The sequence below is a fragment of the Prionailurus bengalensis genome, chromosome D3 (assembly GCF_016509475.1).
Source record: "Prionailurus bengalensis isolate Pbe53 chromosome D3, Fcat_Pben_1.1_paternal_pri, whole genome shotgun sequence".
NCBI lineage: Eukaryota > Metazoa > Chordata > Mammalia > Carnivora > Felidae > Prionailurus > Prionailurus bengalensis.
Window position 1 is genome coordinate 57,650,372 of NC_057356.1, and position 13,331 is coordinate 57,663,702.

At 47.1% G+C, this 13,331-nt stretch overlaps 1 protein-coding gene across 15 annotated transcripts in view; it reads left to right on the forward strand.

Annotated features, from left to right (window-relative positions):
• Positions 1-13,331, forward strand: part of FHOD3 (formin homology 2 domain containing 3) — a 476,592-nt gene that overhangs the window by 290,736 nt on the left and 172,525 nt on the right. For all 15 annotated transcript variants that reach the window (XM_043558633.1, XM_043558622.1, XM_043558632.1 and 12 more), the window contains exon 7: positions 6,715-6,826. In XM_043558633.1, the coding sequence (XP_043414568.1) occupies positions 6,715-6,826 (112 nt within the window). The remainder of the gene's footprint in view (positions 1-6,714; positions 6,827-13,331) is intronic.

The following is a 13,331-nucleotide window of genomic DNA, read 5'->3' on the forward strand; positions in this document are numbered from 1 at the left end:
TAGGAAAGCTCTTTAACCTTGATTATAGCTCGTGAGAGAATATTTGTAGCATTTCCCCAAGGCTTATGTGTTTGCACCGGAGGGAAAGATGGGACTCCCCATAGTATAGCAGAAAGAATCAGATTCGCCTTTGTGTTTTCTTTTGACGTCTTTCAGAAATTAGTCGTGTGACAGGTTAGGTAGCCTTCTAGAACATGAGATTTTGCATCTGAGAGTAGGGATGTCACTAACGGGACAAGTATCCAAAGTTGTTGATTTCCCTCCTTCATTTGGCAGATGTTACCAGGGTGTTCTTTAAGGCAGTAGTTTAGTGTGGAGGCTTTGGTATTCCTTAGTTAACAATATCAGTGCATATATGTTCCCTCGTATCAACTATCTCTTCATAATTACATTGAGTATCCCAAGAGAGAGTTAGCAAAGGGGGTGTTTTCTGACTTTGTCCACTTTTATTCATTGTTCTTTAAAGAAACCTGCTAAGCCCCAGAAGTTTATCTCAATAGAAAGAAAATGTTCACTGGTAGCATTTTTTATTATTTTGATATTTAATTACTTCTGAATACTCTGCTGTGTTACATTCTGCAAGATTTCCTCTCCGTTAGCTCGTAAACACTTACAGGGTTCCCAGACTCACACTTGGCTACTACATGAATCACAAATGTAGTTTGGTTCCCTTTCTGCAAATTCCATCAGGTCATAAGGAGGTCAGCCATCAGGCCTGGAGGCCATAGCACATGGATTTAGTGCAGGTGACTTCCTGTCCAGGCAGAGGCACCAGCCCTGGTCTCTACATGCCTCTCCCTGTGCCAGATACCTACAAAGCCCTGGCCCAGACTTCTGTACTCCCGTAATCTGCCTGGGCCCACACTGTATTTCTGACCAGACCCAGTTCATTTTGCAGGCAGCATCTTAGAAGGGGACAGATTCAGGGTCAGAGGTATCTGTTGGACTGTTTGATAACCAGCTACAAAGGCTCCAGGGCCCATTCTGAGCTTCTGGCTCAGGGATTCTGAGCTCAAGGATATGTCATTGGGATAAAGTATTTAAGTGTGAAGGACTTAAAAGTATCTTAAGTCGCTTGACTCTTTGTTGTTGTTAAAATAGTCCATATGTTCAGGGTGCCTGGGTGGCTCAGTTGGTTGGGCATCCGACTTCGCTCAGGTCATGATCTCATACTCCGTGAGTTCGAGCCCCGCGTCAGGCTCTGTGCTGATGGCTCAGAGCTTGGAGCCTTCTTCAGATTCTGTGCCTCCCTCTCTGTCTGCCCCTCCCCTGCTCATGCTCTGTCTCTCTCTGTCTCAAAAATAAATAATAAAAACATTAAAAAAATTAAAAAAAAAAAAACAGTCCGTATATTCTTAGTTCTGGTAACCTGGTAACCAATGTGGCAAAGCGTTATAAGTCAAGTCATCTTACCAATTTCTAATTCAGTTTTAATAACCAGCATCCACTTCCAGAACATGTATCTATGCTTTTTAGTGGAAAATGAAACAAATAGAATGAAGCATGTTTTTCTAACCCCCTTTGTAATTTAAATCCTGAGGTTTGGAAATTGTTTTCTTTTTATAGTTGTTGAATTTTTAGAAGAGTAGGAATTTGGAAATTTTGTTTGGAATACTTTTATTTCTACCTAATAAGCAGCATATTTGACCTTCTAAGTATAGTTCTTGTGTTTCTCTAAGTACAATAAAACACGAAAGGAGTTCGTTTGCTCTAATGTGCAAAATTATTGAGAAACTGGCTTTTATGCCTTTTCTGTACATCTGGTAGTTATATTTTATTTAAAACGCAGCTGCCCGGGTTCTGTACTGGCTGACTCCACACCCTCTCTGTGGGTTAGCCCAGAAAATTAAAAAAAGGGAAAGTCCTATGTCGAAAGTATCCTGCCACCCCTCCCCCAGGCCCAGCTTCCTGGCATGGAGGTGACATTGGATCCCCAAGTCGTTTATGGAACCCGGAGGCTCAGTCCCCAGACAGAGGCTTGACCTGACAAATGTTATATCCCTGGGGCAGCTCTGTTCCCCTGAAGGTTCATGGCCTCTATTTTATGCTGAGTAAGAACAGAGTGCAAGATGCTGGTTGCAGCTGAAAGTAAACCTCAGCCCTGTCGCCCCCAAAGTGTGCTAAATACTTATGAGGAGCACAATTCACAGCTGGCCGCCTGTTCTCATCCTGCCCTCGTAACACAGGGGTTGTCTAGAGTCCTGTTAAAGACTATGATTTAGCTACGTGTTTTAAAGCGATATGAAGCATAGTTTATTATAATGGACAGTGTTAAAATAGAGCACTGGGATCCCCTAGCATGTAATTACAGAAAATGTAGGTAACGTGTAGCTCAAAGGCTGAATCTGGACCCCCGGTGTGCTCCCTCTGTCCCTAAGGGAGTGGGATTATTTGCGGGAGTACGATCCCAAAGGCTGACACACAGCTCTTGTGTTGCACGGAAGCCCACAGGCGGCTGGATCAGCTCCGACCCTGTTCCCCCGACTCTCCCTCCCCACTGTAAACGGCTGTCTTCTGGCAAGTGCTCTCTGTCCTCAGCAGCCTGGCTCTGAGAGCCTGTAGTGCAGATAATGTTCAGTCATGTGGTGTGGAGGTATTTTGAGTCTTGTCTCAGCGGTGAGATGACCATGCCCTTGAAGGCAGGGCCATGACTTTCTCACTCCCTCACAGGTGGTGGGCATCTGGAAAGCACTCAACATTGTCAAAGGAAGCAGCACAGCATCTTGGGGCAGGAGGGACCTTAAATGGGGTCAACCCTTCCACTGCCATCCGTGTTCTGAATTTCTTCCTTGGTAGCCTTCACGGGTGGCCCCTCTGATCCTCCAGGTGCGCGAGGAACTTGCCCATTTGTCTTACAGCCGCTGCTTTTCAGACGGACTCCTTTTTGCCCTGTACTCATGTAACTGTTTTATGACTGGTTGCTTCACCTTCTCATGTGATTGATGTACCTTCAGAATGAGAATCAGTTCTTACTGATTTTCCTTCGGTCGTAGACAGATGGGCAAGTGCGTGAGCCTGTGAGTCACTGCATTGGAATGTGTCATTAGAACATGAAGGAGCACGGGGCAGAGCTGAAAATCCAGCAGTTCAGATTGCAGGGACGCCGCCTTGTCCCTTTGAGGGGCTTTCAGTGGCTGAGCCATGCCATGGTGTGTGTGCACGGACACCTGTGTCACCTGTTCCCACCTTCCTCATTCACGGTCCTTGCTCTTGCCACCATGCTGGGCCTGCCTCTCCTTACCTGTCACCATCCTGTGGTTTGTCCCTTCCCAGTGGATATGGGCTGGCAATCCCCATAGCCATTTCTATTAGGATGTGTCCAAGATAAGTGCAGTGGAACCTGGAGTAGATTTTTAAGAGCTTTGAGATGAGCAGCGTGTTTGGACTTGGAGGGATGGGTGTGTGGCCTCCACTGTGGCTGTTCCAAAGCTTTGGAGGGTTTTGACTGCATTCCAGATACTTGTGGGCATCAAATTAAATGATTTCTGGATAAATAAGGGTTGATGTAGAAACCTTTTAAAGTCATGTGTTTTTATTACTTTCAAGTCTCTACAGTAATGCTAATAAGGTATTTCTGGGGAGAAGTCCTGCTGGACGTATTTGGTGATTAGTTAGGACATGCTTGCAATTAGTACCATGCATTTCCATAAATTCACATTCTGCTCTTTTTTTCTAAAGTAGTTTAACTATCGAACATGTTTGTTATTAATTTCACAGAGTAAGCCTTCCAAACACACACAAATACACACTTAGGCTCAATAGAAGCCAATTTCATAGAAGCCTAAAATCGTGAATCAGAAGAGTTTGGGATATATATATATATATATATATATATATATATATATATATATATTTTTTTTTTTTTTTTTTTTTTTTTTTTAAACACAAATACAATGCCAAAAGAACTCCAAACAGAACCTTTACAGCAAAGGAGAAGTAGACATGAATAGACATGTTGAAACCAATAAAAAAAAAAAAAAGACTTTGCTAGAAAACAGTGGTTTCTTAAAATAAGCTTCATGAGGGAGAGTGGCTAAGGGGTTCTGGGTCCCTGGGACTGTGTTGGCCAAGATCTTGTGACCACAGAGATGCTCAGGAGGAACACTGATGAGAGGGATGCGAGAGGGCCCCTGCAGGGTGGGGAGTGAGGAGGGCAGCAGCCCAGATCTTGCCCAGGAAGGCACTGAGAAGGCTTAATATACTTAATAATAGGCCGCCCACTGAGGAAGTCGCCTGGGCTTGCTAGATTTTATTTACTTGAAGAAATGTCTGTAGCTCTAAACATACAAAGATAGCACAGTTCATTATGCTTTGCCTTCCCCTTCTACCCCCAGCCTTGTGGTTGAAAAAAAATACTCAGGAATTCAGTCCGGGAGCAGGGGACTGAATGCAGGACTCAAGTTATGAAAGTAGAAACCCTCTGAAGAGGTCAAAGGCCTCTAAAGAATTCAGTGTTCATTGGGGTAAGGATGTAACGTTGAGAACGGAAGCCGAAAGCACTGCTTGCCCTCCAGACAATTGCGGTGGGTGGATGGGGGGTGGGCAGTATCGCTGAGGACTAGGCTGGTGTGGAGGATAGAAGCTTGGGCCAAGGTGAGTGCTCCACGTGACCTGAGGGGGACTGCATTTGAAGAACAAGCCTCACGTGCAGTCCTGACCAGTCAGCTTTTCCAGGGCAGATGACACTTCTGGTGTGTTGCATAAAGCACCTCTGCCGCCAGGTAACTTATGTCCTGGCTGGGGGCAGTAGAGGAAGGTCAGGTGCATATGTAGCAATTTCAGGTCGTGGTAAAGGATGGGAAGAATATAATGCACCAATGTAAGAGTCACCAAGGAGTCCCTTTGGATGAAGGGGGTTAGGAAGGCATTTCCCATGAGGGGAAATTTTTCATACCTGAAGGATAAGGAAAGGCCAGCCCTGTGGTGACTGGTTCCAGGCAGAAAATAACCAGTGAGAAGGCCACGAGTCATGAACAAGCTTTAGTAGGTTAAAAACACATCATCACATGACTGCAAAAGGGTAGATGGAGGGAGCACACTGGGCAGGAAAGAGAGTCACAGGTGGGCCAAGCTGTAAAGGCTGTGGGAGTGGATTCCATCCCGAGCTCGGTGGGCAGGGAAGGGAGGGTTGAGAGTGTGGTGGTCACTCCAGCTAAATTTTGTCCATTTGGACATCAGGGGAGGTGGGGACCAGTCTGGAATTACTTAAGAGGCTCTTACAGTGGTCCAGGATGGACAGAGAAGCAGAGAGGTGGATGGATTCAGGGCGGTTCTTGAGGGAAGATCTGACAGCCCTCGTGGATGGATCTGTTGTGGGGACGGGGTGAGAGAAGTACAGGGTGACCCCCCACTGGCCACTCACTGGGTGGCAGGGCCTCATGCTACGTGGGGAGTGGAGGGAGCAGGCTGGAATGGTCGACGGGATGGAATGAGCACACGTGAGATCAAGGGTTCTCTTTTGGCCACCTGAATTTGAGGAACTTGTTAGCATATGAGGAGCGATGCCAAAGCCCAGGAATTTGGTCAGGACTGGAGTGCAATAGTTAGCATCAGGTGGTAGACAGAATTTAAAGCCAAGAGACTGGAAGGGCTCACTTAGAGGGAGTGTATGGAAAGAGAAGGAAAGAATGCAGGAGTGAACTCTGAGGCCTCCCCCCACCTAGAGGTTGGATACTCTAGAAGGAGCCAGTAAAGGAGTGGCCACTCAGGTAAGAGGCTGAGGTTGGCCAGGGTGAGAGGAAATGGTCCTTGGAGGGAGCGGAGCAATTGTGTCATGTGCTGTTAGGGGTTGAAATGAGCAGAGAAGTAACCATCAGATTGGTCAACATGGAGGCCAGTGGCAACCCTAACAAGGGTAATTTCCAGTATTCACTGGAGTGCACGATGTTCCAAGCTCCTTGTAAGATCTACATGTGTTCCTGGTATGTTGACGTGAGCTCCTTGTTTCTTAGATGTGTGATTTGACCCCATTTCCCAGAGAGAGTTGGTGGGTGAGTTCCTTTAGGAGGAGGTTCTGGGAGGGAATCGAGGCTCAGGGTAGGGAGACTATAGGTGATGAGTTGCAGCAGGAGCCCCCAGAGGGTTGGGAGGGAGGTGACCTGGAACCCCCTGCCCCCACCAGGCTGCCAGGTGGCCCCCAGGGCCAGCTGATCTTCAGCTGGGAGGTTTGGGAGTTTGGGTGGGCGACCTGTGACCTGTGCAGTGAAGGCCCCTGGGCTAATGGTGCCTCCTTACTAATGCTGTGCCCTGGGACGACCAGGACGGGACTTGGTTCAGATTCCCAGTTGCCTCAGCTGGGTGGTGTGGCTTTGGGCAAGTCCTTTAACCTCCTGGGTCCACTTCCTCACCAGAAAAATGAGCAGTGTGATCATCCGTACCTCGCACTGTTCTAGGCTGGATAAAATGAAGCAACCGACCTGGCAAGTGCTATGCTACCTTGTTGGTCGAGAGACCACAGGCTATGGGCTCTGGAGCCAGAGGCCCTGGGTTCAAATTCCAGTTCTATTTCTGGGTCAGGCAGGATAATCAGTGCCTCCGTTTCCTGATCTGTGAGGTGAGCATAATTCTACTTCCTGTTTCTGAGGCACCCAGCAAAGGCCTCCGTGTGCTCACTGAGAAGAGTTCCCCGGCCAGAGCAAGTGCCGGGTGCCAGCCTGCCTCCGGGTGTTTGCTGACCATCCAGAGCTATATGTTGGTTTTCTCTTCTCTGGGCAGTTCCGCCTGGTGGTGAAGACAGCCCTGAAGCTGCTGCTGGTCTTTGTGGAGTACTCGGAGTCCAATGCACCTCTTCTGATTCAGGCCGTCTCTGCTGTCGACACTAAAAGGGGTAAGTGGCCCCCATCCACCGTTGCATCAGGGCAAAAGTGTCTACTGCAGGCAGGCTTCCATTTTTAACATGTTCAAAACAGAACTGAGTGCAAACAATTGTGCAAACTTCCCACTGCAGGAAACGTATTTTTTAGAATAGTACATCTACAAAGATTAGGGATGGAACCTGCTGTAACAGTGCCAAAAGAACCACACCAAACAAACAAAACACCCATGGGCTTGTCCAGGACAGGTCAGACCCTGAGCTTATGTCGTTTTATTTTTAATTTTTTTTTAACATTTATTCATTTGTGAGGGACATAGAGTGAGTGGGGGAGGGGTAGAGAGGGCGGGAGACACAGAATCTGAAGCAGACTCCAGGCTCTAAGCTGTCAGCACAGAGCCCGACATGGGATTCAAACCCACCAACCGCAAGATCATGACCTGAGCTGAAGTCAGATGCTCAGCTGACTGAGCCACCCAGCTGCCCCAACCCTGAGCTTATTTTTATGCCCTGTACCCACCCCCTCCACTGAACACATAGAACCAGCTCCTTCTCCCCTTTTCCCATCTTGTCCAGGTCACCCTGGTTCCTTTCTCCCCCTCCTCTCACAGCTGGTTTGTTGGCTCTGACCCTTAGCTGTTTCTTGAATCTTCTCCCCTCCTTCCCTCCATCCCATGCCCTTCCTACTAGGGGCCTTTACCATCTACACTTGGCATCCCTCACCTCTGCTGTTGGAAAGTCTTCTGAGACACAAATTTTGTCTTATTATTTCCCTGCCAGTGGCTTCCCCCTGCCTATAGGATTAGGTCCAAACCCTGCAACTGACCCTTCACCACCCAGCCCCTGTCCACCTGTCACCCACCTCCTCCCCCCCTGGCCTGCATTGTCCCTTCCCTATCTCAGGTCCATCTTGGGCACTCAGAGCCCCGTATGTCCCCTTCTCTGCTGTGTTGTTGCATTGATGTTTCCCATGACTATGTGCCCGGCCTGAGGGTCTTTGGCTCTCCTCTTGGTTTCCAGGCTCATAACTGCCCCATAGCATGCGGGCCTTCCATACATACTTGATGACAAAAAGGCCTTTGGATTTGGTTTAGTGTATAACATGCTGTGGCTCCAATAATATTGTGAAGCCTGAAGCTAAAATGTTAGGGGCTTTTTGTTTTGTCCTTTTAAAAACTTTTGGGGGGTTGTTCTCTCAGTAGGACAGTATTTACCGCTATTGTCATCCCCACTAAGACTCAAAATCAAAAACTTCATGCCATTTTTTTTCTTTTTATGATTATAACAGTAATACTCTCTGTAGAAAATGTGGAAAATATAAAGGAGATGATAACAAATCACCTCTAATCTCAACAGACAGAAATAATTGTTAACATGTTGGTGTATTTCCCTAGAGTTTCGTTTATGTGTTTCTGTGCATACACTTCATCCACAAATCGGCCGAGACACAACTGTCAAGAAGAAACAAGGGGCCTAAATTGCACTCTTTGATTCAAGCCATTTGTGTCTCTGGTTCTGCATTGCTCAGAGACTCACCTTCCAGGTGAAAGAAAGTAGCTCACTAGTTACTTTGGAAGTTGGAATATCAGTTAATAAAAGCCATCTAGGGCCATAAATTGAGCTCCCATGCCTTTCCCACAAATGCCCAGGCAGATGTTAGCACCAGGCATGGCGGATCACAGGTTGTGTGAGAGAGACAAACCCTCATGCATGGACAGGGGCCGTGAATCTGGAAGATGGATCCCAGACCAGGGCAGGCCTGCGTGTTTCTTTCTACAACAGCGTGTTTCCATCGGGTGCCAGATTTTAAATCTCTTATGGCCAAGAGCAGATTATGGGACCAGCTGAGAATCCTTGATGAAGACAGTCAGTGACTCAGAAACCAGGGTTTGTTTCCATTTAATGAGGTTTAGGGCCAAAGGTGGGTGTATGGGAAGATAGTGAGGTGGACCCTTTTATTGGTCCTTGGAGGGGTCATACTCCATCTGCCAATTATATCTGGGGATTGCTTTGGGGCAGTTAATAGAGTCCTTGTTATCCTGTCCTAGATTTCAGGTAACCCATGTACCATTCTCATGGAGGCTGCATTCAAAGGATAAGTCTTCTCATGGCCTTGGGGGTCCTCCTTTGGCTTCATTTAGTTGAGATCTTAGAGTTTCCTTTCTCGGACTTAACTTTGCATGAAGGCTGGCGGGGGGAGGGGGCGGTGGATAGAGGAATGATCTTGAGATCACCCAGGGCTTGGTACCCACATTTAAGACCCCATCTACCAGCCCAGCCCGAGGCTCTCTGTTCTCTTCATTGTCTTCCCCAAGACAAAATGATGGCCATCTTTTCCCAATTAAAAAAAAAAAAAAAAAAAAGCAGCTAATGGATTGTTTTCTCAACTTGATGGTCTGCCTATAAAATTTGTTAACTTCTTGGCAGCTACTGCCATCTGTCTGCTACTGAGCGCTAGCAGCTGGGAAAAAAAAAAGCGACACTAATGGAAAAACTCAGACATAGCATATCACGTGGTTCAATAGCATGTTTCTCTGTGGACATGTGTGGTCTTGGCCATGATTTTATAATGCATACATATAACATCATCCTATTTTACTGCTAGTAAAATTGTTCCTGAGCCCTGTGATGGAATGAAGCCTATAAATATGTCAGGGCGCTCTGCAGAGAGAACCGTGACTTCCAGGTGTGTTTCCACCTCATAGGATTCGAAGCAGCCTTCTCTTTCCCTCTCAGCTGGGTGAAGGGCTGGACAGAGATGCCAGAGGTGACTGAGCGCCAACCGAGCATGTCCGTTTGTGCACGGGTTTATAAATAAGCCATAAATTGTACTCCTCAGAGTGGCTTCAGAGCTATTCCTCTGTGGGGTAGGGTGGAGAATGGGCGTGCTGAAGTGTAGGCTGGCATTTTGGTTTTTGTTCTTGGAAAGGAATTCTTTTGGATGATGAAAACTGTCAGATTTAAATAATCAGCAAAGAAAACCAGCACATAAGCTATGAGTCCTCAGCAGTTACTACCACCTACAGCAGATGAAGTCCAGAAAAAATTCCTCTGGCTGCTTTGTGAATATCATGCCTGATGCACGTAGGTTAACCAGTAGGGCTCGTCCTGTGAGTGGGGATGATTTGCCCTTTGGCCAGGAGTAGGCCAGATGCGGGGCAGGGAAAAGAGCTGATGGGTCATAGTCCATCACAGGGACTAATAAATATTTGATGAGTTAAGGAATATTAAAAATGCCCCATTTGAGCCAGGCAATTGGCACATTTGTCCGGGGGCTGGAACGAAAGGTGGGCTGGTGCTACTGTCTGGGGCATGGTGCAGGAATGCCCATCTGCTCAAACTGCTGGGTCCTCTCTTTTCTTGAATTGTCAGGTCACTTTCGCTTCCTAGTGGACAGGGTGTGGCAGGAAGAGAGAGTGAGTGTGTGCAGGAGACTGTCTTTGTCATTTTGCCATCATCAGAGACTCCCTTTCATCAAGATTGTCCCTGTGGGGTCGGCAGGAAACTGATGGAGAGAGCTCTGCCCCCGCCCCCCACCTCCCCAGGAAGGTTCCCTTCCCTCTAACTAGATGGGTTCCCCTCTCCGAGGGTGGGGCAAGTGACCAGACCGGGTAACTTAGTTTGAAATTTCACTTACAAGTCTTGAGTCCCCCTAATTTGGGTCAGCACTGCTCTTGAAGAAGCTCTATTTTCATTTGAATCTGGTGTAATGAGATATGGCATAACTCCTAAATGTGTGTATCACACGGGATTAACAGGGAAAAAAATCCAGCCATCGTTTGAAGCCATCCTGTCTCTGACGTCTGCCCCAGGATACACTGATCTGTGACGAACTCCCAAAGCATGGTAGAGAAAACTCCAGCTCATTTTTGTGGTTATTTACAGCAGAAGTATCTGTGTTACATGTGTTTGTCAGGCACGTAGAAAGATGTGGAACATGCTGCAAGGACCTTCTGACTGAGTGGTAGACCAACTCTATGAGGCATTGTGCTAAATCTCTTTTTTGGTCGGGGAGCAGCTACCCTAGAGACCTAGGAGGAGAGTAAGGGGAAGAAAGTATTGAGTCATCCGTTGTGGGCTGGCTTCTTCTGGGTTGAGAGAGTAGCCCTGTGGTTTGGCGGGAAAAGGGGACCTGCCTGGGAGTCCATGTAGAAGGCCTGTGCGTAAGCGTGAGTGTCACCACCACCCCCACCACCATGGCGGGTACAGCTACTGACATTACGTAACAGATACTGTGCTAAGTATTTTTCATATAAAATCCATTTATTCAATAAATATTTAAGTGCCAGTGATGTACTTGAAACATCAGAGGAAAAACGGGCTCTCGTGGAGCCTCTACTCACAGAGCCAGTGTCTGGGGGTGGAGCTGGAGAGAGAAGGCAATGATTAGGGAAATTACTGTCTTCTAATATGCTTCGTTAGTGCCCAGGCAAAAGGACTAAGTGCTCTATCTCAGGAATTTTCCAAGGTTGATACGAATGCTCCTATTTAGATGCATTTCTTGAGACTCTGTTCATTCCGCTACTTTGGGGCTCAGTTTCTTTCTCTGTCCTGTGAAGGGATAAGATCATACAGTTGATGATTCGAATACAGGACAGCCCCCTACCCACACAAGCACACACACACTCTGTATGGTGCAAGCAGAGGTCGGTGGGGAGAGGGGTTGACCTGTACCATTTAGTTCCAGCAGGTGCGGCTCCTGGGGAAGCAGAAGCTGCTGGTGCTTCACATGGGCCACCTTGAGCCCTGCCAAGGCTGTTTTGTTACACCAAAATGTTTCCTCCCCTTTACCTTCTTTCTTTTACATCTTACCTATTTTCTGGTCCCCAAACAATCACAGGAGAGTTAACACTCATCTCAACAGTGTAGGAATATATGCAACTTTCCGGACTTGAAATCGTTAAAAGGTAATCAGATGTCACAGCTGAAGAGCCCATTTTCCATTAAGTTAAGCCAGTGTTTGAATGTTTCATTATAAAGGACTAAAAGGTGTGCACATGGGTATGTCTTTATGGTCTGCCTACTCCCCTCTTCCCTCTAAGCCTGCCTCTGCTTCTTGGCCTTTCCTTCCCCAGGCCCTGTTTGGCCTCTTTGACTCCAAGGTATGCAACCAGGAAGCTTTCTCTGGGCCCCCTAGTGCCATTGGAAATGCTTAGTTTCACTGCTGGTCTTCCTTTTAACCATAGGTGGACAACCCACTAGAACCTGTGTTTTATGCTGAGGTTGGGTGCTGAGTGTGAATAATACAAGTTGCACTTGTCCTAAACACAGCAGAAGCATTTGGAGTGCTCGAATAGTACCTGGACAGTGGGACCCAAGACCTACTGACCACATTGATTGACTGTTATGAGGGCAGAAACAGTTATTTTGCTGGGCAGGTGAGGACTTCAGAATAGTTGGATAGTAAAAATCAGCAAGGAGGTATTTTAGAAGTTAATGGGCAAAAGATCGTGGTCTTGTGTTTGGAATTGGGAAAGGTTAGGGAAGCTTCCCTAGTACTGACCAACTGGGCAATTTTGGCAAAAGAGGAAGCTTTCTGTTCCCGAGCTAGGAGAGCCAGCAGACCTCCATATTAAGCTGTATCTGCATTTTTAACATCGTATAGTAGGTGCCTGTTCTTTTTTTTTTTTTTTTTAATTTTTTTTTTCAACGTTTATTTATTTTTGGGACAGAGAGAGACAGAGCATGAACGGGGGAGGGGCAGAGAGAGAGGGAGACACAGAATCGGAAACAGGCTCCAGGCTCTGAGCCATCAGCCCAGAGCCCGACGCAGGGCTCTAACTCACGGACCGCGAGATCGTGAGCTGGCTGAAGTCGGACGCTTAACCGACTACGCCACCCAGGCGCCCCGTGCCTGTTCTTTTTTTAAAAATTCTCCTACCTCCTTCCTTCTCGTACTGTATGCATTTGCCCTCTGGTTGTTTTAAAACTGCTCCAGCTTAACCCAGTTCATGCCCTCTCAGAGATCCTCATTTACTCTTCAGACATTTTATTGAGCTCCTATTATGGGCCAGGCACTGTGCTGACAGCAAAGAGGTGAGATAGATAACGTTGCTGACCTTGGGGAGCTTTGTTTGCAAGGCCAGGAAATCAGCTCTGACGTTACCCATCCAAGAACTAGCATTTGGAAGCCATTGCCTTTCCATTATATCAGAATTTACTTTTATCAGCAAAAATAAGCAATCTCCCTTTGAGATTTGTTTAGAGAAAGCAGGAAAGGCTTCATGTTCCCTACCACCGTGCCAAGGGTAAGGCAGTATTTCACTTCAAATGTTTATCTCGGACGTAGGAAATTGTGTCCCGTTTTGTGTTCACCTTGTGACGTTGGCCTTGGCTTATCAGTCCTGAATGTGATGGGTTTTCCTGCCCTCTCCTGGAGCCAGGGACTAACCACCCCTGAGCCTTCACCTGCAGAGCCCCAGTGAAGTGCCACTTCTTGCCTCGGGCTCTCCTTGACCATCTGCACTGCAAGAGACAACCCTTGCTGAGTGACAGGTTTAGCTAAATGGTTTTGCCTCTT